The sequence below is a fragment of the Emiliania huxleyi genome (assembly GCF_000372725.1).
Source record: "Emiliania huxleyi CCMP1516 chromosome Unknown EMIHUscaffold_209, whole genome shotgun sequence".
Classification (NCBI taxonomy): Eukaryota; Haptophyta; order Isochrysidales; family Noelaerhabdaceae; genus Emiliania; species Emiliania huxleyi.
In genome coordinates, this window is record NW_005200517.1 from 166,131 (window position 1) to 192,753 (window position 26,623).

At 65.5% G+C, this 26,623-nt stretch overlaps 8 protein-coding genes across 8 annotated transcripts in view; 3 read left to right on the forward strand and 5 right to left on the reverse strand.

The window, feature by feature from the left end:
• EMIHUDRAFT_114174 (hypothetical protein) overlaps positions 1–796 on the reverse strand; it is a gene marked incomplete at both ends in the record, with an annotated part of 1,264 nt that extends 468 nt beyond the window's left edge. Inside the window, one exon of the mRNA XM_005781037.1 lies at positions 190–796. Within this exon, the coding sequence (XP_005781094.1) occupies positions 190–796 (607 nt within the window). The remainder of the gene's footprint in view (positions 1–189) is intronic.
• A 1,089-nt stretch (positions 797–1,885) lies between these two features.
• EMIHUDRAFT_234819 (hypothetical protein) lies at positions 1,886–4,741 on the forward strand (the record flags this gene model as incomplete). Its single annotated transcript, XM_005781038.1, has 9 exons — positions 1,886–2,338; positions 2,468–2,578; positions 2,608–2,781; positions 2,854–3,049; positions 3,082–3,194; positions 3,504–3,574; positions 3,661–3,868; positions 3,950–4,042; positions 4,289–4,741. The coding sequence occupies 9 exons, from the start codon at positions 1,886–1,888 to the stop codon at positions 4,739–4,741; spliced, it is 1,872 nt and encodes a 623-aa protein (XP_005781095.1).
• Positions 4,742–5,090: 349 nt separating this feature from the next.
• EMIHUDRAFT_234820 (hypothetical protein) lies at positions 5,091–6,668 on the reverse strand (the record flags this gene model as incomplete). The annotated part of the gene is made up of 2 exons (XM_005781039.1): positions 5,091–6,023; positions 6,129–6,668. 2 exons carry the CDS (start codon positions 6,666–6,668, stop codon positions 5,091–5,093), a joined length of 1,473 nt encoding a protein of 490 aa, XP_005781096.1.
• Positions 6,669–11,572: 4,904 nt separating this feature from the next.
• On the reverse strand, positions 11,573–16,143 carry EMIHUDRAFT_456961 (hypothetical protein; the record flags this gene model as incomplete). Its single annotated transcript, XM_005781040.1, has 10 exons — positions 11,573–11,690; positions 12,003–12,085; positions 12,233–12,979; positions 13,102–13,593; positions 13,940–14,050; positions 14,135–14,584; positions 14,887–14,924; positions 14,957–15,089; positions 15,277–15,468; positions 15,544–16,143. The coding sequence occupies 10 exons, from the start codon at positions 16,141–16,143 to the stop codon at positions 11,573–11,575; spliced, it is 2,964 nt and encodes a 987-aa protein (XP_005781097.1).
• Positions 16,144–16,489: 346 nt separating this feature from the next.
• EMIHUDRAFT_234824 (hypothetical protein) lies at positions 16,490–17,207 on the reverse strand (the record flags this gene model as incomplete). Its single annotated transcript, XM_005781041.1, has 3 exons — positions 16,490–16,511; positions 16,559–16,617; positions 16,689–17,207. 3 exons carry the CDS (start codon positions 17,205–17,207, stop codon positions 16,490–16,492), a joined length of 600 nt encoding a protein of 199 aa, XP_005781098.1.
• Positions 17,208–18,790: 1,583 nt separating this feature from the next.
• EMIHUDRAFT_234825 (hypothetical protein) lies at positions 18,791–19,501 on the forward strand (the record flags this gene model as incomplete). Its single annotated transcript, XM_005781042.1, has 1 exon — positions 18,791–19,501. The coding sequence occupies one exon, from the start codon at positions 18,791–18,793 to the stop codon at positions 19,499–19,501; it is 711 nt and encodes a 236-aa protein (XP_005781099.1).
• Positions 19,502–19,918: 417 nt separating this feature from the next.
• On the forward strand, positions 19,919–20,872 carry EMIHUDRAFT_234826 (hypothetical protein; the record flags this gene model as incomplete). Its single annotated transcript, XM_005781043.1, has 1 exon — positions 19,919–20,872. The coding sequence occupies one exon, from the start codon at positions 19,919–19,921 to the stop codon at positions 20,870–20,872; it is 954 nt and encodes a 317-aa protein (XP_005781100.1).
• Positions 20,873–24,895: 4,023 nt separating this feature from the next.
• EMIHUDRAFT_234829 (hypothetical protein) lies at positions 24,896–25,857 on the reverse strand (the record flags this gene model as incomplete). The annotated part of the gene is made up of 4 exons (XM_005781044.1): positions 24,896–24,907; positions 25,018–25,127; positions 25,350–25,524; positions 25,603–25,857. 4 exons carry the CDS (start codon positions 25,855–25,857, stop codon positions 24,896–24,898), a joined length of 552 nt encoding a protein of 183 aa, XP_005781101.1.
• Positions 25,858–26,623: the final 766 nt, after the last annotated feature.

A 26,623-nucleotide genomic window follows, 5' to 3' on the forward strand; every position in this document is an offset into this window, starting at 1 on the left:
GGAGGGATTGGGTTTGGGCCCCGTACCTTTCGGGGTTGAGGCCGGTGTTGAAGCCCCCCCGACCCGCAGGGGGCCACGGAGCCCGCCAGGAAGGGGGCCGGCCCACCGGCCTTCGGTCACCAGTTAGGCCGTCGGGAACAAACCTTGTCTCCGGTGCAGGGGACCCATTCATCGCAACGGTGCAGGCACCACGCCCGGATCGCACCGCGCCGCCGCTGCGCCGGCGGCAGCCGCGTCCCCCGCCGCCGCGTCCCCCGCCGCGGCCCCCTCGCCGGCCGCAGCTTGGCGCGTCGCGGTCCGCCAGCCGCACCAGCACCTGCGCGATGCTGGCCGGCCCCATCCACCGCCCGACCGGCAGCCCCTGCGCCTGGCCCTCGAGCGTGATCCGGTGGAGCGAATAGGGTGCGGCGAGGCAGTCGGCGAAGAGCGCCACCGTCGCCGCCTCGCGCCGCTCGAGCGACGCGCCCGCGCCGCCGCCGCCCGCGCTCAGCCGCAGCAGTGCTTGCGCGAGTATCATCTGCCCGCTGCGCATCATGCAGCCCCAGCCGGCGTCGCTCGTGAAGACCGTGCCCGGGATCGGCTCAAAGTGCTGCCGGTACGTGAACCAAAGGCACGCACGCACGCAGGCCTGCACCTCGGCGGTCGCCTCAGCAGAGGCCTCCACCACAGTCCCCAAGATGTGGATGGGCGAGTCGGGCTGCACGGCGTCGCTCGACTCGGGAAGGAAGCGCGCGAGCCGGTACGACGCCTCACGCGCAGCGGACCTGAGCCAGACCACGGTCGAGCTTTCCAACATGTCTACTCGGCCGCCCGCGCCGAACGAGCCCAGTCCCTTTCGGAAAACGAGAAACTGCGCACGACGCTAGGAAGATAGACGCCCCTGTGTCAGTGTGCCTGTGGGAGGAGAGACTGCCAGCGACAAGCTGGAGGCAGGTCGCTAGACTGAGATGAGACCGCCAGTGGATGTGGGAGTCCACCGCGCACCGCGCTGCGAGCCTGTCGTGTCCCTTGTCAGGAGCAGGAGAGCCCCACCTGTCCCCCTGATCGTCCTTCCAAAATCCTGCTCGTGCAGGTGGGGACCCTGTCCTCGTCCCATCCCTCGTTTGGCGTGTCTGTTTTCTTTCTTTCTTTTTACGCCCGAGGGTGGGCGAAGGATAGCACCGCACTTATCTCCTTAAAATCCCTGTGTGGTGGCGGCCCGTCCTCCCATCCCTCCCTTTTTTGGCTGTTTCCTTTCTTTACAAGATCCGTACGTGAAGGGTGGAGGGGCCCGTCCGCGGAACTATAACAATCTCGGAACTATAGGATCCCCCCCAATGAACACTCCCTCCACGGGGCTGTTGGCGCAGGGGGAGGTGTCAATCACGCTCCCGGGACGCCGGAGAGGTCGGGTTGGCCTCCCCCGCCTCAGCCCTGACCCGACGGGGACGCCACCACCCTCGCCCAGGGATCTACAATGCTGTCTTAAGGTCCGACAGGTTCGGCACCGGGCACCGCCTCGGTATACAAAATGCGCCTGCGGGCGGACCCCTACAGATCACAGATCACACCAGCGAGGGAGGGCGAGACGATCGAGGGGTCCCATACCATGCGGAATCGACCCTATCAAGTGCTCAAGTGCTCAAGGTAGGCGGCGCGGGCACCCCCGAGAGCCTCGGTGCCCCCGTTGTCATATTTCAGCGGCGCAAGGCTCTGGTCATAGAAAGTTGCCATCGTCCAGAGCGGCGGCGGCGATGGAGTTGATGGTGGCGAGAGCCGGGGTCCAGGCTGCTCCAGAGGAGGCAGCTGGACTGGCTCGAGGGCTGGCGGCGGCGGCGACAGAGGCAGCGGCGCGTCTGGAATTCTTCTTTCCCGGCCCCGAGCCACCACCACGCTGCCGCCACGCATGACCCTAACGCTGCTTCTCATGTTCGGCCTGAAGCAGCCAGCTTTGGGCCTCTCGCTGCCGCAGCACAGGCTGTGGGCCGGTTGTCGCTTTGCGTCGCTGTCGATGCTGGCCCGGCGCAGCCGCCGGCGAGGCCCCGCAGCGGTCCCACGGCCGCCGCGAGTGCTGCAGCGCAGCGATAGCGGCGTGCCGGAGATTGCCGCGTGCCATCCGGAGCAGTACGATAAGCTGCTGTCCAGCAAGGTGGCGAGCATGGTGCAGCTCGTCACCGGCGCTGTCGCCGCCGGGTCATCGTCGGCTTCCGAGCCGCAGACGACGGAGCTGCCCGCGATCGAGGTGTTCGAGTCGGCTCGGACGAACTTTCGCATGCGCGCCTCCTTCCAGATCTGGCGAGAGGGCGCGGGGCTGCACTACGTCATGTTCAACCGAGGAGACTCGCGCACGCCTCACGAGGTTCCCAGACCCTCGGCACAGCACCGACCCTCGGCACACTGCCTGGGCTCAGTGCCTCGCTCCCTCGCGCCTCGGCTCGACCCCGAAGGGCTGTGCACGGCGTCGTCACAGCCGGCGGTGTGTCGACAGGTGAGGACGTACCCGATGGGCTCTCCGAGGCTCAGCGAGCTGATGGGCCCGCTGATCGAGGGGCTGGCGGCGAGGGCGGAGCTGTGCCCAGCCGGGACGACGACGAGCTCCGTACGTGAGGGCTGGTGCGCGTCGACTAGGCGAGCGAGGAGCTGCGCGACAAGCTGAACGACGTGCGCCTCCTCACGACCTCCACGGGCGACGCGCTGGTCACGGTCACGTACAACCGGCCAATCGGCGGAGGCGCGTGGGAGGCGGCGGCGAGGGAGCTGGCGGAGGCGCTGGGCGTGTGCGTCGTCGGCCGGTCGCGCAAGGTAGTGACGTGCGTCGTCCGCTGGCGTGAGACAATGGAGGAAATTTAAGTTCCCCGCTTTACTCAGGTCAAGGTAGTGATCGGGTGCGAGACGGTGGAGGAGCGGCTGTCGGTGCCGGGCCGCGGCGAGTGCGTCTACTTGCAGACCGAAGGGGCCTTCACGCAGCCAAACGCGCAGGTGTGCAGCGCCATGCTGGGGTGGGCGGTTGACGCGACGCGCGGGCTCGACGGCTCCCGGAGCGAGCTCGACTGCGGCGACGGCCGGACAGGTGCGGGACACGGCCTCGACGCGTGCGATTAGGCTCCGACCTCTGCGAGCTCTACTGCGGCAACGGCTGCTTCACGGTCGCGCTCGCGCCAAACTTTCGGCGCGTCGCCGCGGCGCGGGGTCTCCCGAAGGCTGGGCATGTCCATGTCCGCGACGCGAGGCATGTCCCGCAGGCGGGTCGTCGCGACGGAGATCTCGAAGGCATCTGTCGCCCTCGCCGAGGCGAACCTCAAGGCCTGCAAGCCCCTCCTTCCCACCCTCCCCGCCACCCCGCCTCCCCGCCTCCCCGCCTCACCCTCCCCGCCCCCTCTCCCCCACCCCCTCTCCCCCGCCCCCTCTCCCCCACCCCTCTCCCCCGCCCCTCTCCCCCGCCCCTCTCCCCGCCCCTCTCCCCGCCCCTCTCCCCGCAGGCTAACGGCGTCTCAAACACGCGCGTCGCGCGTCTGTCTGCCGAGGAGTTTGTCGAGGCGCTCGCCGGGGGGCGCCCCTTCCGCCGGCTGGACGAGGCCGGCGTCGAGCTCGCCTCGTACGACAGGCTGCTGCGCCCCCTCCTCCCCCTCCTCGTCGGCCCGCCTAACTCGTTGAGCTAGTTCGTCCGTCTGTGAATGAAAGGCTGCACACGCTCCTCGTGGACCCGCCCCGCGCCGGTCTCGACCAGACGAGCCGCGCCCTCGCCGCAACCTTCGCGCGCGTCGTGTACGTCTCCTGCAACCCGGAGACGCTGGCGCGCGACCTCACGCAGCTGAGTGCGACGCACACCCTCACGCGGCTCGCCGCCTTCGACCAGTTCCCGTACACGCCTCACCTCGAGTGCGGCGTCGTCCTCGAGCGGCGGCCGGCACGGCCGGCGGCGGCCGGCGGCGGCGGCGCAGAGGACGAGACGCCAGCGCCTTCATCGGAGACGCCAGCGCTGCCCTGCGAGGCGGAGGCCGCGGCTCGCCACCTCAAGGTGGGCGGCGAGGCGGCGCGGCTCGAGGCGTTCGGCCCCGTCGTCGTGGGCGAGTCGGGGCAGCTCCGCTACATCGCCAACTGGGAGAGCATGAGCGAGGGGGAGAGGAGCGCGGCGCAGGAGCTCCTCGCGAAGCGCAACGCCGCGCGGCTGAAGAGGCTTCGCGGCGGCGCCTTCCGGGCTGCACCGCCCCGCCGCAGCGCGCTCGCCGCCGCCGCCGCCGCCGCCCTCCCCTCCAGGCCCCTGTGGGCAGCGGAGTGCGGCGGAGCGTCGCAGCGGGCATGCGGGGAGGGACCGCCAGAGGGGAGCGGGGAGGGGCGCGAGCCGTGGCAGAGGCAGCCTTGGGCCAAGCCCGCGTTCGCCGCCGTGGGACTCCTCTCCCTCTTCCACGGCCTTTTGCCCGCCCCGAAGCCGCCGCCGGCGCGAGGAGGAGGGCCGCGATCGCCGCCTCCTCGGCTCAGCCTCGACGAGCCGCCGCCGCGTGCGAGCCGGAGGGACGCCACTTCGACGACGGCTGCGCTCCTCTCGTGCGCGCTGCTCGCTCCCTCCATGCCGCGCGCCAGTAGTGCGGCAGAGTGCGACGAAGCGTGCGCGAGGCGCATCGCGGAGCGGCGCGCGCTCTTTGAGCAGTCGCGCACGACCGCCGACCGGAGCGTGATCCTCGAGCTCTCGCGGCAGCGGGCTGCCCTGTACAACACCACCTTTCGAGGTGCGTCGTGCGTCCCTGGGCTGCCGTGCTACTAGTCGGCTACTAGCCGGGGAGCGGGGCCGTCACCCGACACGGAGGTAAGCACTTAGCGCCGTCGCGGTCCACGTTGCCCCTCGGGTGTGGCCCTGCTAGCTGCTGCCACCCTGCTCCTGATTCGATCTCTGATCTCTCGTCTCGAACCGACATGTACGTCACGCATAAAATTCCGCCTGCGGCCTGGCTGCTGGGGGCGCTCACAGGACGACACTGCGACTGGTCAGTGCTCAAACTGGTCAGTCTCAGACTCAGACTCTCAGTGGTCACAGTGCTGCACGTCCCAGTGTTAGAAATATTCCTTAAAGTTCGAAACTACAAGAACAACTTACGTCAGTACGCGGTACGGCTCTACGAGACCCGCTCCCTTTTGGTGCCACGCTGAGCTACACTTCCGCCTGACCCTGCCTCGCCGCCTGCCGGGGACGCCACCACCGTGCCGCGAACTGCGCTCCTTGACTCCGCCTCGCCCCCGGCTGGCACCACGGTGGCGACCACATCCCCCCACTCGGCGGTGACCGTCACCTTCTCCCTCTCCGATTTCGTGCCGAGCACGAGCTGCAGCAGCATGCTGCAAAACCTCTCGGGCGAAGCGACGTGGACAGCGTGCGGCGCGCCCGGCAGCACTACCCACTGTGACCGGCGGGGGTCCTCTCGCGCGTTTCGGACGTCTCCGAACGCAAAGAATCGGTACTGCTGCTGGGCCGCGAGGCATTCGGACGGGAAGGCGTTGTCGAGCGCCCCCCACACGAGCAGCGTCGGAGGGCGACTCTTCCTCGGCGCGACGTCGCCAGAGCGGTCCAGCTGCGCGGCGAGCGAGAGGTAGCAGGAGACGTTGCGGTGGGTGGCGGGCGCGAGCACGTACGGCGTCGCAAAGCTGCCGCCGGCCGACGCCGCGACGATGGCGACTTTCCTGTCGCCCCAGCCGAGCGCCTCGAGCAGCCGCGCCACAAAGGTTCGCCGGTCGGAGGTCTCCGCCGCCGCCTCCGCGCCGACCGCCCGCTCGCTGATCTCGGGCAGCTCCGGCGCCACGGCCCTCACACCCCGCTCGGCGAGCCGGTCGAGGGCGCCGACGATCGCCCAAGTCTCCGGCTTGCTGCCGTAGCCGTGCAGCAGCAGCACGCGTCGCGCAGCCGCCGGCGGGCCGGCGACGAGCACCCGGACCGCCCTCCTCTCCCCTTGGACGCGCAACGCCTCCTCCTCGACGAGCCGCTTCCTCGCCTGCTGGCTCGCTGCGTACCGCCGTCCGAGCTCGGCCTCCGCCTCGCCGCCGTCGGAAGAGAGCTGGACCAGGCGCGAGCCGCGCAGCAGCCGCACGAACTGCAGCGCCGCGTGCCCGCGCCCGAAGCGCCGCGGCAGCCCCGCCGCCCGCGGCGCCTCGCCCGCCACGAAGCCGGCCGCCTCGCCCTCGAGGAGGAGCGCCACAAAGTCCTTGAGCACGGCTTCGCCACAGCCGGCGCGCGAGCACGGCAAGTACTCCGCCTCGACCACCGTCCCGCCGACGCTCGCGTTGAGGAAGAGGCCGCCGAGCCGCACGATGAAGTCGCCGAAGCGGAACTCGGCGCCCTCGGCCGTGATGCGCAGCCGCTGCGAGTGGGTCTCGCCGAGCGTGCTCTCGCCGAGGGTGCACGCCTCGACGCCGGCAAGGTCGCCGAGCCTCTCCTGCACCGTGCCGGCGCGGCAGACAAAGTACACCTCTGGCCTCTCGGAGTAATGGAGGACGCACACCTCCTCGAGCGGCGGCTCGAGCGGCGGCGTCGGCGCGATCTCAGCGGCGTCGGCGGACGGCGCTGCCGCCGCCACCTTCGGCTTGAAGTAGAGGCAGTGCGTGCGCCAGCGGCCGGCGCGAGTGCAGCCGATGGCGCTCAGCCGCGCCGAGAGCGCCGCCTCGCGGGCACCGGGGAGGTGGACGAGGGCGCAGACGCCCATATGTGTACACGTATGTACCTGGTGGCGATAGAGGCTCTGGTCAAGAGAGTGCCTAGGGGGCCCCCAAAGATCTCACTCCATCCCGGCCTGGCGGCATACCTCGGCACCCCCTTGCACACGGAATCTGAGCGTGAGGGAATCTGAGCGTGAGGGAATCTGAGCGTGAGGGAACCTGGGCAGTGCCGCGTAGTGCGGCGTGCGCGGACGTGCGCGGACGTGCGCGGGCGTGCGCGGGCGTGCGCGGGCGTGCGCGGGCGTGCGCGGGCGTGCGCGGGCGTGCGCGGGCGGGCGCGTAGTGCTGCGTAGTGCCGCGTAGTGCCGCGTGCGCGCACGTGCGCGCGCGTGCGTGCGCTGTGTGCGCGGGCGGGCGCGCGCGTGCGTGCGCGGCATGCGCGGCCAGGGCGCAGGCAAGTGCCTGAGGGTATGGGGGTGGGCGCCACCCTGGGGCTACCCATAGCATCGTCGGCTCAGTGATGGGTATCCTCTCTCTGTCTGGTGTCTGGTAAAGGACTGAAGGTCGCGGCTCGTGCGTCTTGGGCCCATGTGTTTCTGCTTGAAGGTCGCCCTTTCGCGCTCCGTCCTACCTCCTACGAGTAGCCTTCCGTGGGACTCGGCGTTGGCGTTGCATGTCACATTTGGCCCCAATGAAGGAGGAGAGCGGCCATAACAGGTGTTATGGCTGTTATGGCTGGCTGCTTATAACACCCCATAACACCCCATAACACCCCATAACACCTCCATCACTGTTAGTGTTATGGCTGTTATGCCCACCCTACCATAAGCATAACACCTCATAACACCTCATAACACCTCATAACACCTCATACAGTAACACTCATAACACCTTCCACTGGTTGTTATGACATTTTGATCGCCCAGTCCCACGATCTGCCCTTTTCATAAGCCTCACGCAAGCAGCAGTAGCACACACGGAGGGGGCGCACCGACGTCTTTGCTGAGCTAGGCGCCAAGATGGAGGGCGTCGTGCTGCTTTGTGTCAAAGCGGTATCCGAGACAGAGGCGTCAGACGCCATTGCCATCACCTACACACCCTCCTTGACGAACGCGTTCTCCTTCAGCCACGCGGCAAGCTGCGCGTCATCCATGTTTGATCCGGAAAGGAGTGCAGGGCATCAGCAACGCGGAAAGCAGCAACATCCATCGATCGCGCGAAGAGGACGTGCGCCTCTAACTACTAAAAAGCGGGAGCAGCCAGCTTCCACTTTTTAGAAACCTCGAGACATGTTGCACATGTACATGTGCATGCAGTGAAAGAAGGAAAGAAAAAGGACGTGAGTTAAATTGCGGGAAAGACAAGTACGAGTTAGAAACGGGAAGCAACTTGCGTGAAGGGGAGGGAAGGGGGGGTCTTGATTGAGCAATCTGAAGCCATCGCTCAGCCTCAGGAGGCAGGTTGATGTTATTGAATTTTACTTGAAAGAGAAAATATTTGGCGATCGATGCCGAACCTCGCGCGCGGCGGCAGCGCGCGAAGCGAAAATTCCAGCGGCGAGCAGTTCGGTGTGGCCTCTCGGGCCACATAACACCGTGGATCCGAGACGGCTCTCTCATAGCAGCCCATAACATGTTATGGGTGTTATGGGTGTTACAGGCCCCATAACACCCATAACACCCATAACATGTGATGGGCTATGCCCCGCGAGAGCCATAACACCATAACAATAACTGTGAGTGGGGCCACATGACTGTGGTCGATCTCTCAATCTCTGCCTGTCTGTCCCCTGTCCGTTCTCTCGGACTGTCCGTGCGTGTGATCAGTGTGTGAACTGATCTGGGGCCGGGCCGCGGCGGCGCGGGGTGTGTGGTTTGTGCGCGGCTTTCTCTCGGCTTCATCTTGTGCTGTGTGCAGAGGAGGTCCTTTACCTTTTGCGGGGGGTGTTCGGGTGAGGTGTCGCGGCCCGCAGGCGGCTGAGTCCACGGTCAGGGTGCCAGCCCCGGGCCCCCACCGTGTAAACGGGCAACCCCTGGGAGCCACACGACGTTAAACACACCATGTAAAAGCTCTCCGCGAGCTCTCTCGAAGTAACAGCTTACTTTTCGAAGTAACTTCGACGCTCAGAAGTTAGTTTTTTTGCGTACCCCTTGCGCCATGAACAACCGCTCGAAACGCTCAAATTTGGGCGTTCCGCGCTTCGCTTCAGCCTTCTAAGCCGGCACCGCGGCGGGCGGATAGATGCGATAAATGCGGCAAGACCACTTGTGCTGCCGGGTGGAACTGGAACTCCGATCACACCGAGAAGGCTTGCCATCGACGCAAGTGCATGCGGGCGGTCGGCCGTCTGCCACCACTCGCCAGCGATAAGGTTGCCGGGTCAACGGATGCAGCCTTGCTGGAGATTGAAGAGGTGCTCGGCATGCGCTACTGTGACCCGAGCCAGATGACTGCGGTGGCGCTGAGGAACCCTGTCGATGAAGACGACGAGCGCTTGGAGTACCTTGTCTCTGGCAGGTTTGGCAGTGGTCCCGACGACCGCGGCTTCCACTCTGTAGCTTGGGTCTTTGATGGCGATCTCCTGGACCATGTAGATGCGGAGGAGGCAAGTCAGCGATGCAAACGTACAAAAATCGGATGGACAAGGAGTTCGCAGCGCTGGCGGATGCGTGCGACGCTGAAATGTAGCCGTCCCGGCACCCCACGTGCATGCGTGTGATATTCGAGGGCTCAACCGGATCGTGAGCGTTGTGAGGCCGCAATCCCGTGCTTAGCGATAGGCAGGCACATCATGTGGGTACTCAGGATCACTCGTATGATAATGTCAGCACGTAGCTACGCTCGCGAGGGCGACCTAAGCACCTAAGCACCCTAAGCGCCCCCCCCGCTTAGGCCGCTTAGGTGCTTAGGCGGTCTCAGAGGTTGTGGGACCTGGGGCCCGCCGGGCCTGGGGCTGTCGGCTGAGCCACTCTCCGGCTGGTGGCTCTCTACGGAGCGTTTACACAATAGCTCGGCACCCTGACCGTGGACTCAGCCAGGCAGATTGTGAGGATCAGGGTGGGCGGAGCAGTACCTCACTTCCTTAATGGGTGAGCTTCAGAACTCCAGGGCCGTAAAGTAAACACAGGTCTCCAAGGGTTAGCCCCGCGTACCGCTCGGGCAAATTCGATTGCATTTTACCACTCGGGCAAACTCGATGAAACGGCGGACGGAAAACGCGTTCGCGGCCGCTCGCCGGAGAGCTATGCATGAAGCGGCCGGCGCGCCGCCGCAGCTCACCGATGGAACCTGCGCCGCGGCTCAATCCACTGACGCAGCAGCATTGCGACACATTCTCCAAGCACGGCCTCTGGCGTTGCGATTGCACAGAGAGCGAGCAATAGGCGACAAAAGCACTGATCTGTGTGCAGTGGATCTCCATGGCGGTCGGCCGGTCGCGCCCAGCGAGAGGACAACCGCGGGCCTCGGATGCTCGCCCGGATGCGAGCCCACCGCGCGAGTTGCAGACCCGGAGGGTGGCCGACCCAGCTCACCCCCAGAGAGGCCATGCCCAGGGTCAACCATAAAAGGGGGGTGTTTTTCCGTCCGTCCGTTTGTTCATCCTTGCTCCTTGGTTTATCTACCTGTGACTACTCAACCCAGGGTACCCTCTCCGAGGACCCATTTGGGTAGCTCTTTCGAGGACTCGCCGGGGCTCTGCTCCAAGAGACCTCGAGAGAGCGTGCGTGTGCCTCTACTCTCGCCAGGCGTTAAAAACTTAAAATGCTTGCATTTTTCAAAAAGTAAACCCTTGAAAATCGGGTCGCTCCTCATCGCAAACCCCGTCAGCAGTTCACCCTCGGGTACGTACTCTCTCCCTCGGGTATGTTCGTAAGAACCTCATACACTTGAACACCGAAGAGCGCGCCCGCCTTGCAAACATGGGCTGCAAGCAACGCGGGTTCCGTGGTCAACGGGCGTTCGACCACACCACCGGCCAAGGCTACGTCAAGTCACAGCGTGGCCACTACCATGATGGGATCTTCACCAAACGAAACAAGTTCAACCTGCTTCTCCACGAGACATTCGGCGGCGGCTTCTCGCCGCAAGCAGTTGCAAAGTAGATCAACCGCCTTGCGCGCAAAGCTCAACGCTCGGGCATTGACCGCACCGCGTACCCTCCCCACTCCCGCCTCTCATTTGTGTGTCACACCACGCGGAACACATCTCCATCGCTTCGGTGAAGGGGGTGAACCGTGCCATCCTCGATCGCCGTGCAAAGCTCGCTTCCGAGCTCTCACGCCGCGCGTAGGGCCCTTAGGGGCCTAGAGAACACAACCCCCTCTCTCTTTTCTCCCAGTAAGCTAAAAGTACGTACACTTTAGGCTGAATAGCAGCAGGCTCCGCGTCAGGGCCGTCTGCCCGCTGAAAGGGCAGCCGCGCATGAGATCCGGCAGATGCCCCTCCAGCTTGGCCCTGCGGAGGCATTCCTCGAAGAGCTCCCCTCCGTCTATGTTCCACTTCCACGCCGCCCCGGCCTCATCCTCCTCCGCCCCGCTCTCCGTCGCCGAGGCCCTGACCGCAACGCGATGGCACAATGCGCCGATGCGCTCGGTTCTCCATTCTCTGTGCCTCACCGCGTCGCGGCGGAGGCTGCGAGCGCCTCGTGTGTCAGCGGCCCCCGCGGCCGCCGCCACCACGTAGTCCTCGTTTTCCATGCGGCGGGCGCCCGGCAGCCAGCGGCAGCCGGCGGCAGATAGCAGCCAGCGGCAGCGAGAACGCAGTACCACGGCAATCACTGTCCCGCCAACTCGTACCCCCCCCCCCCAAATCTTCTGCACTCACTTCCTACATACATAGTTTTCGAAGCCGGAAGCCTCCATGACAGAAACACCGACAGAGACCGGCAGGGACAGCGACACACACGGTACGGTAGATACAAAGATCTCATGATGACGGAAAATGCGGTAATCTACACGTCCTCGTCCCCTTTCGCCTTGCTGCCGCCGGCGAGCTCCATAATCTGCCTCGCCCCCAGCCCGAGGGCGACGCGTGCCTCGGTGGAGGACAGCGGCTGGGAGCGGTGCGTCCTGCTCAGGATATAGGCAGCGGAGAGGACGGCGCCGAGCAGGGCGACGAAGAGCGCGCCGAACACGATCGCCAGCCAAAAGAGCAAGCCAGGCTGCCATGCGCCGCCGTCGCCGCCGCCCCTCTCGCGCGGATCTGCCGCGTCGGCCCCAGCCGGCGCGGCGCCCGCCGCGCCCATCGCCGGAGCGGGGAGGAGGTCGAGCGGCGGCGGCGCCGCCCGCCCGCCGGACGCCGCGGCGGAGGCCGCCAGCTGCTCGGAGGGGCGCCGGGCGGGCGCGTGGTCGACGGGCGCGAGGTCGCAGCACGGCGTGTACCGCGCGGTCTCGCTGGAGGGCGCCTGCGTCGAGGAGCGCAGGTAGACGTTGCGGATGCGGACGTAGTCGCCGCGCTGCTGCTGCTGGTGTGGGTGCGCGTAGTAAAGCTCGAGCCGGTCCATGTTGTCCCACGGCGTAAGGCGCGGGAACGAGTAGTGCCGGTCGCGGATGGGCAGCACGAGCGGTTGCCACGTGTGGGCGCGCCAGCCGCCGGCGGGCGGCGGCACGACGAAGGTGAGGCCCAGCTTGTTGTTGTCCTTTGTGTACTCAAAGGTGGCGAGCGCGTGCGACTCGTTGGAGACGTACACCTCGAGCTCGATCGAGGCGTTTGGCGTGACGCGCCCGTCCCAGCCGATGAGGGAGGAGACGTTGTACGTCTGTAGCTGCAGCTTGCGCTCGGGCCCGAACTGGCCGAGGATGCCGAAGCGGTTGGGCTGCAGGTCGAAGCGGCAGGTGCGCGTGAAGAGCGGCACGCACCGGTCGGAGCCCACCCGCATCCACCACAGCGAGCGGGGCGCCGCCGCGCTGCCGTCGGCGCTCTCCGCGAATGCGACGGCGCGGCGCGAGGCGCGGCGCTCCAGCAGGGCGGAGAGCGGAGAGTAGCGGTTGAGGAGGAGCGTCGAGGCGGCGGCGCACGCGGCGAGCTCGACGCTCGGCCACTCTGGCAGCCGGATGTCGAGGCCGAGCAGGGCGACGACGTCGCCGACGTGGCGGAACTCGGAGCGCAGCTCGTTGGAGGCGCGCTCGGCGAGCCGCTCGGGCAGCGCGCGCCCGCCGTCGGCGAGGATGAGGATCGGGTCGCGCGGCGGCAGGCGCGCGAGGTTGGCGCGCAGCACCGCCTCGCTCACGTGGCACGAGTAGCCTGCAGACGACAGCTCCTTGACCCACGCGCGGCCGGCGGGCTGGTGCGACTCGGCGTCGAAGGCGTCGCACGCGGTGCTAGGGAGGCGGAGCGTGTTCGGGGCGCCGCCGCTGTCCTGGGAGAGGTGCGGCACCGAGTGCGCGGCCGGCCCCGCCACGTCGACCACCTGGTGGACGTGCCGAGGACGCGTCGTGGACGTGTCATGGGCGTGGGGTGGCGCCACGCCACAACGGCCACCGCGTGTGGCGCGCTCGTGTCCGCCTCGTGCGCGTCGCCAAAGGAGGCCGAGTCGGGCGTCGGCGTGAGCGGCGCGCGCGACGAGACCACCGCCGCGTCGAGGTGCGAGAGGTGGATGCACGAGAAGGAGCCCGTCTCAGCGGCGAGCCGCGCGATGATGCGGCCCGCCTTGCGCGTCGCCTCCTCCGAGTCGGACGTGGACAAGGCGGCGGGCAGCTCGTCCGCAAACCAGGCGGCGAGCGGCGAGCCGGGCGGGAAGCCCTCAAAGGCGGCGTACAGGTGGGAGAAGGCGAGCACGGGGGCGCCGCAGCCGCCGTAGAGGCGGCGGTAGTCGGCGGCGGCGCACATCTGCGATGGCATGTGGATGGCGGAGAGGTTCGACCAGCCGGCGACGGCGTCGAAGTAGGCGCGCGAAGGGAGCAAGTGCGGGTCCTTGACGTGGAGGAAGAGGAGGCAGTCGGGCGCGAGGCGCAGCTGCAGAAAGTCGTCCACCTGCGGAGAGCGCCCGCTGTGTGCGCGCGGGGCTGCGGTGTGCCCAGCGGCTGCGAGGCCGGGCGGAGAGGGCGGTGTGTGTGTGTGTGTGTGGGTGGTATGTGTGTGTGTGTGTGTGTGTGTGTGTGTGTGTGTGTGTGTGTGTGTGTGTGTGTGTGTGTGTGTGTGTGTGTGTGTGTGTGTGTGTGTGTGGTGTGGGTGGGGGGGGGAGGGCCTCGAGCAGGGCGCCCGAGTAGCCCGCGAGCGTGCCCGCCGCCGCCATAGCGCGCCGCAGCGGCGCAAGGTCGAAGATGGCGGAGAAGCGCATGCGCGAGTCGAGCTTGCCGTCCCAAAGTATGTGAGGCACCACGAGGGTGCGGTGCAGCGCGGCGGCGATGCCGGCGGCGTTGCGCAGGGCGACAAAGTACTCGCCCAGCCCGGAGGGCGGCTGGAAGACTACGTACCGGCCGGAGAAGGGCTTGCTCGAGGCGGCGGACGCCGCCGCCGCGGCGGCCGCCGCCGCCGCCCTCGCCACCTCGGCCTCGGCAGCCGCAGCCTCCACGGCGAGCGGCGTCGAGGAGGGCGGGGCCGAGGAGGCGGCGAGGTTGAGGTTGGCGAGGTTGAGGTTCGCGGGCTGGAGGGCCTCGAGCGAGTGCGCGATGGAGCGCGGCACGAGGGCGGGCAGAACCTCGATGGCGCACGAGCCAACCGCCGGGTCGGCCGGCGAGGGCAGGCCTGCCCACAGGTCGGCGAGCGCGGCGTAGGCGGGCAGCAGCGCCGGGTTGCCCTCGGCGGCTGCGCGGTGGTGGCCCCACCACCGCACGCTCTCGGTGAAGGCGAAGCCCGCCTGGACAAGCCGCTCGGCCGAGCGCCGCTCGTGCTGCAGGTCGAAGACGCCGAGCCGTGCGAAGGAGGGGAGCTCCGCCATGGCGCGCTGCACGGCGTTGGTCTGCGAGGCGAGGACGAGCGGCACCGTCTTGAGCGGGTCCGTGTCGCGCCGCAGCGAGGTGGCCTGCGGCGGGGCGGGGAGAGATGCGGCAACACTAGGGGCGCTTCGGGCAGATCTCGCCCGGCCGTCGCCGCGGCTGCCTCTCGGCTGCCTCTCGGCTGCCATCTCGGCTGCCATCTCGGCTGCCTCTCGCGGCGATCCCTCGCCTGGATCGCCTCCTCGCGCCCGTCCTTTGCAGAGTGACCGCCCCGCTCCATAAAGGTGGTCGAGAAGGAGCGCTGCAGCCGCAGGTTCGGGTAGAGCATCGTGAGGCCGCGGCCGTACATGAAGTCGATGAGGAACCGCTTCCAGCTGCGAGGCCACACGTTGGAGCGCGAGGCGGGCAGCCGCACGTGCGGGTCGCCTACTCGCGCCAGCACCACCCGCGTGACGGACGGCTGCACAGAAGAGCCCTGGCTCCGTGCCGCGCGGCCCGCTCGCCGAGCGGCTCGCGGTGCTTGCCGACGCCTCGCTGCGCCGCCTCCTGCGCAAAGTCGAAGAAGGGCGGCCGCACGCGCAGCGCGTAAAACTTGAGGAAGTCGCGCCAGTGCGAGCCGAAGAAGAGGGCGCCCCACGAGCACGGCACCTGCGGCGGCGCCGGCCGGGAGGCGGGTGTCGAGAGGCGGTGGCACTGGCGGCGGCGGGGTGCGAGGGCGGGTGCGGGAGGGCAGCGGCAGGAGGGGTCGCGGCGCGGGCGGCAGGAGAGGCGCCCCCACCTGCAGCAGGAAGGCGGGCGCACGCTCGTGCACCTCCGGCAGCCACTTGACTTGCGGGTAATGAATCTCGTTGAGCCGCGGAGTGTAGAGCGAGATGCCGACGAGCCGCCGCCGCCGCATCAGCGTTCCGTCGCCGATCGGGCCGTAGGAGCGCGCCGCGCGCAGCAGCCACCAGTAGAAGAGCGGCGACACCTGAGGGGACGTGTCGTGGACGTGTCGTGGGCGTGTCGGGCGCTGTCCCTGCCGTCGCGAGCGGAGGCGCGGCACCTCGATGTCGTCCTCGAGCGGAAGGATGTGCTCGTCGTCGCGGAGCTCGCCGGCGGAAGCCAGGCTCGAGCAGTTGATCCACATCCCGCGGATCCCGAGCGACGCCACCGGCGCGGGGCCGTCGTCCGCAACCACCAGCCGCAAGGGCCCATGTCGCCACTCGACGCCGCGCACGTACTCTCGCACCGCCGCCAGCGCGCCGCCGTCGACCATGATCGTCAGCGGCATCGTGTGGCCACAGTACTCGGCGGCCAGCAGCGAGTCGACCAGCCGGCGCAGCGAGGCGAGTCGTCGCCACGCAAACACGAAGATGGCGATCTTTGGCCGCGGTGCGCCGACGGCAAACTCGGGCAGGTCGCACACCGAGTCGACCGACTCGATGCGCTCCTCGCCGTCGATCGAATGCGGCGGCGGCGTGTGCAGCGTCGAGCTCCCCTCGCCTGCCAGCAGCAGGCTGCCTTCCTGCTCGCCCTCACCCTCATCAGCGTCGGAGGAGAGCGCAGACGGCGCGGCGCTCTGGTCCTCGGGCCCGAGAAAGAAGAGGGAGAGCGAGAGGAGAAGAAGAAGGACGATGGCCAGACTCTGCTGCCTGGACTGCATCGAACGGTCGTCGCAGCGGCAAGGCAGCCGCGACGACCGGGTCCCGCGCTGAGGGTAAAGGGGCGCGCCGTTAAGGTCCAGGCGTCCCCTTCTCCTGCCTCTCGGGCCGCGCCTTCGCTGTGTCGGGGCGTCATGTCTTTCTTTTGCATGTCTTTCTTTTGTAAGCTGTCGCGCCGCCGTCTCAAGTGATGTGATTGCTGCCTGTGTTTGTTCGAAGGGGCGCTCACAAAGGTGAAACCCGCTCTGCTAGCACTTGCCACACACCCCGCGGGGGCCCTCAGCACCCCACTTCGTCACGCCTCGCGCTGTCGGTGGGGTCGCACCGGGCCTCCACAGGTTTCACGCGTTAACGGTTAACACCACAGCCCCTCGGGAGGTGTTGATGTACTAACTAGAGGTTGGGGATGCACTGCACCAGTGGCCAAGTTGCGCGGTACTGCACGCATGGGCACTGCCGTCAAAAACCATGACCTCCTGCGGTCCTGGATGGCCAGTGGTTGTGAGACCAGAGCTAAAAGATAGATTCAAAGAGCGGGTGAGCATACGCTCGAGACGCACTGTGGCCACGTAAACGGGCGGAGGGAGGGCAGCGGCCGGTCCAGCTGGCCTGACAGAGTGGAGCAGCTCGCCGGAAAGGGGTCGCGGCGGTTGCCGCGGCGCGAGCAGGCCACGCGCAGGCGCCGCCTCGCCGCTAGGCTTGCGGGGTTGTCGCGAACGGCAATGTTGCGAATGCTCGGCCACCTCCCGTGCTGGACGGTCTCGGTGAGCGAGTTCAGCCCCGCGTCTGTGATGGTGTCGCATGAGAGGTAGAGCGTCTCGAGGACAGGCAGGCCTCCGTTGAAGGCGGAGTCTGTCAGTGCCATCACCCCTTCATCGCCGACGTCGCTCTGCTCAAAGTCGAGATCGACGAGGCCTGACAGCGCGCCACTTGCGGCGGCATCTGCTAGCACTCGGACCCCCTCCACGCCGGCTCCATCCACCTCGAGCGAGCGGCAGGTCTCGAGGGCGCCGAGCCGCACGGAAGCGGCAAACACGCCGAGATCGTCACCGGTGGAGTGACCCATGTCGATTGAAACGTCTCGGCAGTCTGTGGTCACCTTGAATTTGTCGCTGAACACCTGGACTATCTCGGCCAAGTTCGAGCCGCCCGAGCGGTGGCTCCACGTCTGTCGTCCGGCACGGCACGCCCTTGCGAATGCGTACGCGCTGAACGGGGGTAGGCGCGAGGCGACGACGGAGAGGATCTCGTCTGGCAGCACGAGGTCGAGAGGGAGGGGTTGCTCCGGCTCCATCAAAGGAGTGAATGCTGTTGCTCCGGGAAACACCGCTGCAATTGTTTACCAAAGTATGGATATTTCGGCATTCGGGCGTCCTAAGGTGAATAATGCAAAACAAAAAAAGCGTGGATTCTATTTCACCCTCCATCACTGGTGTGGTCCTGAAAATCTCCGCAGCAGCCTCGCTGGGCCAGAACGTTGGCGGCCCGCGAGGTGGATGCTAGCATGAGCCCGATCCGTCGCAGTGCTCTTGCGTTACGGCGGTAGTGATCTAACCACCCGAATGCCACGTTCGGATCGCTCCTCATCGCAAACCCTGTCAGCAGTTCACCCCTCGGGTATGTTCGTAAGAGCTACATACACTAAAAATCGCAGTAAAATGGAAGGCAGGAAGGAAGGATACAAGAGGAGACGGAGGAAGGAGCAACGAGCGCCCTGGCGTGAACAAAGATCCTCTCCATCCGTAGATACTGATCACACACACGGGTGGGACAGTGGGTCGCAACGAAGCACGGGAGCGTGCTTGACAGAGCGACAGCGCAGCGCACTGACTCAGAAGTCGTTTTAAGTTCTGGCGGTGCTTTTGGCAACCAGCCAGCTGCGCCTTCATCATGACATGATCAGTTCTACTGAAGGCACCGGGGCCCAACGGATGGATGAATCCGGGGCACCCTCCACTCGAAACCCAGGCTTTGGGGTTCGAGGTGGGCCCCCACCCAGGGGCCGCCCATCGGAAAGCGGGACTGCGGCAGAAGACGCCCAATCCGTTGCTGCGCAAGAACCATACAATCCCCAGGGCCTCCAGGGCTCGCTCGCACCTCAACCTCTCATAGACCAGCGCACAGCGCCATGTAGGACGTATTTTCTTCTCAATAATAAGGTCCACACCCTCAACACTGTGTGCGATGTGAGCTTCTTGTTTCTTTTCAACCTATCTGTGTGGGAGCTCGGTCAGCGGTCGGTGGTAAAGAGATGTAGGACCTTTCCTTAGGCCCGCCTCTCACACCCTCACTGTCTGCCGTGCAAGCCCCGCTAGAGGTGCGGGCGAGAGGGCGGCCCGAGCCCGAAAGGGCCCGCCCTCGGCTTGCTCTACATGGTAACGGACGTAAATAAGTATAAGAAGAGCGAGAGAGAAAAACACACGAGATATGGGACACGCTGTGGTTCAGACGTCTGCGATGTCACCTTCTTGTTTCTTATCAACCTATGTGTGAATCCAGGGCTCGCACCTCAACCTCTCATAAACAGCGCACAGAGCGTTTGTGCGTATTTCTTTAACAAGGCTGTGTAACACGCGAGTGACCGGCCTGGGTAAGCCCCCCAAGAAGGAGGAGGCGTTGTGTCGAGTCGTGCGTGAGACAAAAACTGCGATGTCACAGGTTATCGACGCTCCAACTGAGGCTGTCATCTTTGACCTCGGCGGCGTGATTCTCCACTCGCCCTTTGCCGCGATAGCCGAGTACGAGACGCGACTCGGTGTCGGGCAGAACACTGTCAACGCGGTCATCGGAGCATCTGGCAGCGGTGGCGCTTTTGCGCGGCTCGAGCGCGGCGAGTTGACGATCGAGTCGTTCAGTGACGCCTTTGCGGCGGACTGTAAAGTGGCGGGTGCACCGTCCATCATTGACGGCGGTGAGCTTATCCGGGTCATCCTGGATAGCTGCACGCCGCGGCCGCTCATGACGGAGGCGCTGGGCATCCTCCGCGAAAGCAGGGTACGGACCTGCGCGCTGACAAATAACTTCCGGAGCGCCACGGGCGACGACCGCCTCGCCTCGTCCATTCGGGAGCTGCAGCCGCTCTTCGACGAGATCGTGCAGTCGGCGGAGGAGGGGCTGCGCAAGCCCGACCCGGCCATCTACGAGCTGGCCATCTCGCGGCTGGGCGTGCCCGCATCGGCCTGCATCTTTGTGGACGACATCGGGAGGAATCTGAAGCCGGCCCAAGCACTCGGCATGCGCACCATCAAGTGCGACGTGAGCGACGCTAGTGGGGCGCGTGCGCTCAAGGCGCTCAGCACGCTGGTCGGAGGCCAGGCGGGACCCGCGCTGCAGCGGTGGCTGAGGAGGGCGAGACTGTGAGTCGTTCGTTCTATCTCAATTTTTTTAGTGCCACTGCGCGCGCGCGGCCCCGTGCCTACAATAGTGCGTGACTAAATTTTTTTGGTGTACCTGTGTTAGAGTTAGTGCCAGTGCGCGCGCCCGGGTAATTTCTTTTTTCGCGGCGCGGCAGGGTTCCGGCTCCTAGCCAGATAGGGGGTCTGTTGACCATGACTCGCGCCAAAACGCCCTACCTACCTACCTATCCCCAGGCCGCGCAGCGAAGCGAAAAAAGACGAAAAAGGGGTACTGTTGCAGGGCCCTCTTGGTCGAGACCCCCTATCTGGGCTAGGAGCCGGAACCCAGATCCAGCGTAGAGGGTCGTTGCGCCAGTTCGTGACCATCGACGCCACAGGTACACTGCTCATACGGCCGACTGTGCGTGCGGCTCGTCGTCTCATGACCGCCACACCGCGCGGTCTGTGCGAGCGCTACACGGAGCGGCTATACGCGGAGATGAGGGACGATGCACAGCGCACCTCCGCGTACGAGGACGCGCTCCGCCATCTCGCTGCCGGCCGAGTCGTGCTCGACCTCGGCACAGGCGGCCTCGCGCTTCTCGCGGTGATGGCCGCCCGAGCGGGAGCCTCGCGCGTTTACGCGCTCGAGTCGAATGCAGAGGCGTGCGAGGCGGCGAGGCGGACGGTGGCGGAGCTGGGCCTGCAGCAGGTCATCGAGGTGCTCGAGGGCTACTCGACGGAGCAGCCCGCCCTGCCTGAGCCGCCGAGCCTGCTCGTCCACGAGATCCTCGGCGAGGTCGCTGGCTGCGAGGGCGCCGCACGATGTGTGGCGGACGCGCACGCGCGGCTGCTGGCGCCCGGCGCTGTGGCCGTCCCGGCCTCGGCCAGATCGCTGTGTGCGCCCTGCAGCTGGCCCTCTGGCGAGTACTGGGCCTCGCTGCCGAACCCGGTCCTCTCCCCTCCCCCCGGGGCCGCGCTCAAGCTGCCTCGCTTCCCGCGCGAGGCGACCCTGGCGCCAGCGCAGCCGTTCGAGCAGCTCGACTTCGGGTCCGCCACCGCTGGCCGGCTCGCGGAGCCGCAGCACTCCCGGATCTCCTTCGGGCTGGCCAGGGCCGACTCGTTGCGAGGACTGGCGCTACACATCGAGGTCGCATTCCCTCCACTAGCAGAGGGCGCCGCCCCGCGCGTGAGCTCGGCAGACGAGGGCTCGCACTGGCCCACCGTGCTGCTGCCGCTGCCCCAGCCCGCCGAGGTCGCCGTCGGCGACACGCTCGTGGTGGAGGCAGAGGCTCGGTCCGCCGACGAACAGCCGCGATACTCCTTTCATGTGTGGCTCCAGCGCGCCGGCGCGCCGTCCCAACCCGAGGCGCTGGGCTGTCTCTGCTATCCATGAGCAACCATCTAGAGTGTACACGGGTGAGGCGTTTTCTTAACAGTCGGTGTTGTACGTCCCGGCGATGCCTCGCCCCCCGCGCGCGAAGTGGCGCGGAGACGCGCGCGCGCGGCGCGCCGAAGCCCGAAGCGGCGAATGGCCTATAGCTCTCTGGGGGGGCGCGGGGGCCCCCGGAGGCACCGTGCGCCGCGCAGCAGTGCGGAAATACCGCGGCTTACCCCTTGTACCGGAAAAACAGGGCTCCGGCGCTCAGAGTCGCTCAGAGCACCAACTTCCCGATTAAGTACGATTAAGTAGAGGGCAGATTTGGAAAATCTCAAGGAGTACACACAGATAGACCCCCTCCAACCATCAGAAAACTCCGACCTGATCGATAGCGGTCCCGCCATAGCTCTCGCATAGGAGCAGGAGCAAAGACAGGGGCCGCATCGCGACGAAGCCGAAACACGAATCTCCAAACCAAAAAGGGATGAAATCCCTTATGGATATAATCGCCAAATTATCTCCGAAACATAGTGTGAATGCCCGGGAACACCTCTGGGGGGGCGCGGGGGCCCCCAGAGGCACCGTGCGCCGCGCAGCAGCAGTGCGGAAACGGGGCTCCGGCTCCGCTAGTCTCCGCTAGCACCGACTTCCCGAATGAGTACGGTTGAGTAGAGGGCAGATTTAAAGAGATCTCGAGGAGTACATACAGATAGAACTCCAACCATCAGAAACCTCCAACCTGATCGGTCGTACTGACCGCCGACATATCACTCCAGACAGCAGAGACAGGACGTCTGCACGCGGCCGGCCGGGCGAGAGGCTTGACACGATCCGACCCTGCGACCCTGACGCTGCTGCTCTAGCTATCAGCCATGCACAGCTGACTGCTGCCACAATGTGCGACCTGTGCTGGCCCCTTGGCGGCCTTCCCGGTCAGTGGTGAGGCGCAGTTCAGAGCTGTCGATGGCGCGATGCCGCACTGGTCCCACATTGGTGACACGAGACCACCAAGTTTGCCGGTCCAGAGAGAGGCACCGGCGCTGTCCTGAGAAGGTGCGTGGTCCCTCTTGACTGCCCATGCGCGCGAGGCTGTGTAGGCATAGCCTCGAGAGTGCCAGCAGCCAATCCGAGGTGACGCGCATTGCGCCAGAAGCGTGCACACGATGGAAGGACACCTTCCTACTGGCCGTACGATCAGGTCGTCACTGAATGCTTGATACTAAGGCCGCGAGCTATGCAGGTGACCAATTGTGCAGCATGGCACGGTCAGCAGCGCCGACAGGCTGTCGCGAGGCGTGATAGCATGGCCGCAAGTACGCGAATTCCCATGAAAACAAGTAAAAAAATCGCTCAAAAAAACTCCCAAAAATCGGCGCCTGCGGCGGGCCATCCGACCCCGTCTCCCCCCCGCATGGATACCCGCTAGGGCCCCCGCGCCCCCCCAGAGCTATAGCTAAACACTCGCGGGGGACGCGCGGTTTTTATGTGCCGTTTGGTCGGATCACACGCACAGACGCACAGTCGACACATACAGTGCTCTGGAGCCCCTTCTTTTCGGGTGTGGTGCTAGTTCGTGCCAGTCTGCTGTGAGAGGGGCTTGTATTCGTAGAATTCTTTTCGGGGTCTAGCCCCCCCTCCACACCATGAAGCATGATGTGATGATGGTCCCGCGTCCGGCCATGCGCGCCGGGCCGCCGGCCTCTAGTAAAGATTTTTGCCGATCTCGTGTCCTGTAAGTTGTAGAGGGTGTGGGCCGTGAGTTGAGGAAATCGAGGGACGCGACCCACTTCGTCACAGACGGTCCCGCGCCTCGCCGCTGTGTATGACGGCCGGCGGCACGGCCGCACGCAGCCCGCAGCTCGTGTGCGTGCCGCCGCCGTCATAGCGTCGAGTGAATCCGACGTTGATATTTCATCAGGGCGAGCACAAAAGGAAGAAAGGGCGGTTCCGAAGCGATGACAGGCGAGCGACAGCCTGCCACACAGCCTCCCCGGGCCAAGTTTGGAACGAAACGCGCCGTCGCGGTGGCCTCCGGTGCTTCGGGGGATCGACGCATCGAATAGGAGCTTTTCGCGCCAGGGGTGGCCCATGAAGAGCCTCCTCCTCCTCCTCTCCCTTTTCGCCGTGGACAGTACTGCTGTCCTCGGCCGGGAGGACATCATCTCTGCCGTCATGAGCAGCACCTACAAGAACCGCGCAGCCTCGAACTGCATCGACGGCGAGCGGACCATGGGATCTGGGGCCAGCGCCATCACAATCCGTTCTGACCAACTGTGCCAGACCGACATTCTTGGTCCTGCGCCATATGGGCCTGACACCCCCGACACTGTGTGCAACGTGGGCTTGCCAGATATGCGAGGCTTCCAGCCATGCGGCTCGAGGAACCCGTGGATCCAACTCAAAGTCACGCCGGGGAAGAAAATCACGAGCATCTTCTTTTTCAACCACGCAGCGGGCCCCGGTTACTTCCGGCTGGCGGGCGGGCTCAAGGTGTTCGTCTCCAACGAGTCATACTCGGACCGGCTCAGCAGGGGGGCCATGCCGCCCGACGCCTTCCTCTGCTTCGACAACTGCCGCGAGTATGACGAGTGCAGGCGGGCGAACGTCGTCTTGGGGGGCGTGCTGCAGGAGGGGGTCTACCCTGGCCAGTGCGAGACGACAAGAGGGGAGTATGTCACCATTACTCTCCTCTCAGACGATGAGAACGAGTTCCGAATCATCAATCTCGAGGAGATTAATATCGTCTATGAGACCAAGGAGCTCTGGCCGCCGCCGCCCAGCCCAGCACGCCCGCGGGAGATAGCGGCGGGTGAATCCATCGACCCCCTCTTCGCGCACCTAGCCGTCCAGCGATCGCGCCCTCCTCCAGCAGTTTCGTCCCCGCCGCCACCTAGCCCCAAACCGCCCATGAGCATGACACGGACATCCTCTGGAGGGCTCGACGGCGGTGGACACCAGGACCCGCACCTCCACTTCGCACATGGCGGGTCTGCCGACTTCCGTGGCCACGATGGCATCATTTACGCCTTCCTCTCGGCGCCCAACCTTGCGGTCAACGTGAAAACGGAGGACTCCAGCTTTCTGCTAAACGGCGGCAAGCTCAAGGTGAATGGCTCCTTCCTCACCGAGGTGCACGTAGTCGCTCGCGTCGGCGGCGCCAAGCGCAAGTGGGCCATGGCCTCCTTCTGGGCTTCCGAGCTGAACGGTCAGAACTGGGGCTGGAAGATTGTGAACGGGACGTGCGGCGGCCAACACTTTATTCTCGGCAGGAAGAGCGCCAGGCAGTGTGAGGAGCTCTCCATCCGGACGCAGTCGTCGCACGCCGTGTTCGCGCTGAGAAACTGGACCGTCACGGTGCGCGGCAATCACGTGTACCAGCGTCTCTCTGGACCAGCCCACCGGCTCGACGTCAGCTTTAGAGCGGAGGGCGACGCGGCGGCGAGGTGCTTACCGCACGGTATCGTGGGCCAGTCCTTCTCTTCGCCGAAGGAGCGGGTGGGTAGATTGGACGAGTACCCAGAGGAGGGTCAGATCACGACCCGCGCTATGGCGGAGGGTGCCATCGACGGCGAGGCGGACATGTACGAGCTGCCGTCCGTGTACGCGACGGCCTTCACCTTTTCCCGCTTCGAGGGTGCGCTCGAGACAGCGCGCTTGAATGCGGCGCTGCTAACACGGTCTAATACCGTCAGCGTCACCGACGGCGACGCAGACGATTAACGCCGGAATGAGCGATCGCGGATGAAGCGGGGTCGATTGTCGATCTAATTAAATAAATACGGACACCTCTTAGTGTGACACGCACGGGTGTCGGGGTGGGGTAGCGAGTGAGCCGCGCGCGCGACGCGGCTCGGTGGAGTCGTGATTTGTGCACAAGGGATTTAAATAATAAAGAAAACGCTCAACCTCTAAGCGAGATGGGATTTAGGGACGTGTGTCCCCGCCCTGCACGATCTTGGTGTGAGGGATCTTCAATCCGTGTCCCCTCACCCCTCGTCACAACCCGACACGGAAGAGCGGCAAGAGTTGGGGCTGCGGCTACGGCTGCGGCTACGAGAGGGGCCGGGGTCGCGGGAGAGCCGCTGCGCCGCGTGGACGCGCCTACACCGCTCTTGCTCCGCTCGCCACCTCTCGCAAAGGTCCAAAGTCATAGCCATCACCTCCTCCGGCAAGTCCTTTTCGCCTATCTTGCCGTCCCTCCAATCCTGGAAGAGCTCGTCGTCATAGCCGTATTGCATCACAGCCTGCTGCACTGCGTCGTGTACAACCCCTGCCACCCTATCCCGCGCCTCGGCGTCGGAAAAGTATTGGTCGAGCTCGGAGTCATACTCGGAAGCAGGCGCAGACGGCCGCGGTGATTTGGCAGGCGGCGAGGAGGGGGAGGGGGAGCGCGGCGGTGCGCGCTCGTGGCTCCCGCTGGTGCCAGAAGGGCCAGCACCCAGCGCGCTCAGCCTGTTCTTGTTCACCTTGGGAGAGGGGGGTGGGGGTCCACCTCCCTTGGGTGCGGGCTGGCGGTCAGGCTTGCGCTTGACCGCCTTGCCCGGCGGCTTGCGGCCATGGTTCCTCATGGTGAACCTGTCCGGCATGCCGCCCTTCCCAACCCTGGTCCACCCCTCGGGCGACTCGTTGGGCTGGGGTTGCTGCACCTGTTGGTGCTGCGGGTGTGCCTGCGGTGCTGCTGCCGGAGCTGCAGCGGCGGCAGGCGGTGCTGCGGGCGGTGCCGCGGCGGAAGTGGCAGCAGGCACAGGCTGCGGTGGGGCACTGCCCTCCTTGGCCTGCTGCCGCTCCCTGTCCCTCTCCCACTGGGACTGGGGCTGGACAATGAACTGCTTGCCCGTGGGCGTCGGGTTGACGCTGAAGCTCCACCAGTTGTTCTCCACGGCGAGCCGCGAGAGGATGCGAATCATCGCCTCGTCTTGCGGCGCCACCGCCTCTCCTGTGGCTTGCGCGCACAGTTTGAGCCTGGCCGCAACGGACGGGCCATCGCGAGCGTCGGCCATGGCCCCGTTTGGCCGTTTCCGTAAAAGTTGTAGATCACAGATGAACGCCCGTCGGAAATTAAATTACTTAACTAAGTGCAGTAGAACATCCAAATTCCAATCGCAAACATAGAAACCCAAACACACACAGCCACGTGGCATAGGAGAGGAGAAAAGGAGGTCAGCACAAGTTGCAAGGACGCACGAGCGAGAAGAATAATAACGGACACCTCTCTACTGTGAGATGGGTAAAAAGGAACAGAACAGGTCCCCGCCCGTGCGATCTTTGTGCAGGGTTCTTTGTGGGTGTGGTCGGCGACTAGCCGGGGTCGTCCTCCCGATGGGGGACTAGCACTAGCCGTCTTCGCCACATGGTCCCTCGGGTCCCTGCTGCTCCTAATCTCTTCGTACATCCTCCTGCCGCCCGTCGGAACACTCACAAACATCGATAGTGTTATCGTGGGTGGCGTAATTGACGTATAAGTCGTGCTGGCGCGCTAATGGCGCGTTTGATATCCTGGGACGGTGTGATCGTGTGAATAACTCGCCTGGCTGGCGCGCCATGGCTCGCCCCCATCATCGAGAGGTCTGCCCCTCGCTGGGTGTCACTCTACTCTACAGTGAGATGGGTAAATCGATCTAGCCCCGAGTGATTGACAAATTCCTGTCTCTGTGTGAAGTGTGCGCGTCATGAATGATGAAATAGCAAATATTGACGATGATATTGATAAACGCGGGAGCGGCCGAGCGCTCACTCACGCGTGTCCGTGCTCTTATTTTGGGCGTG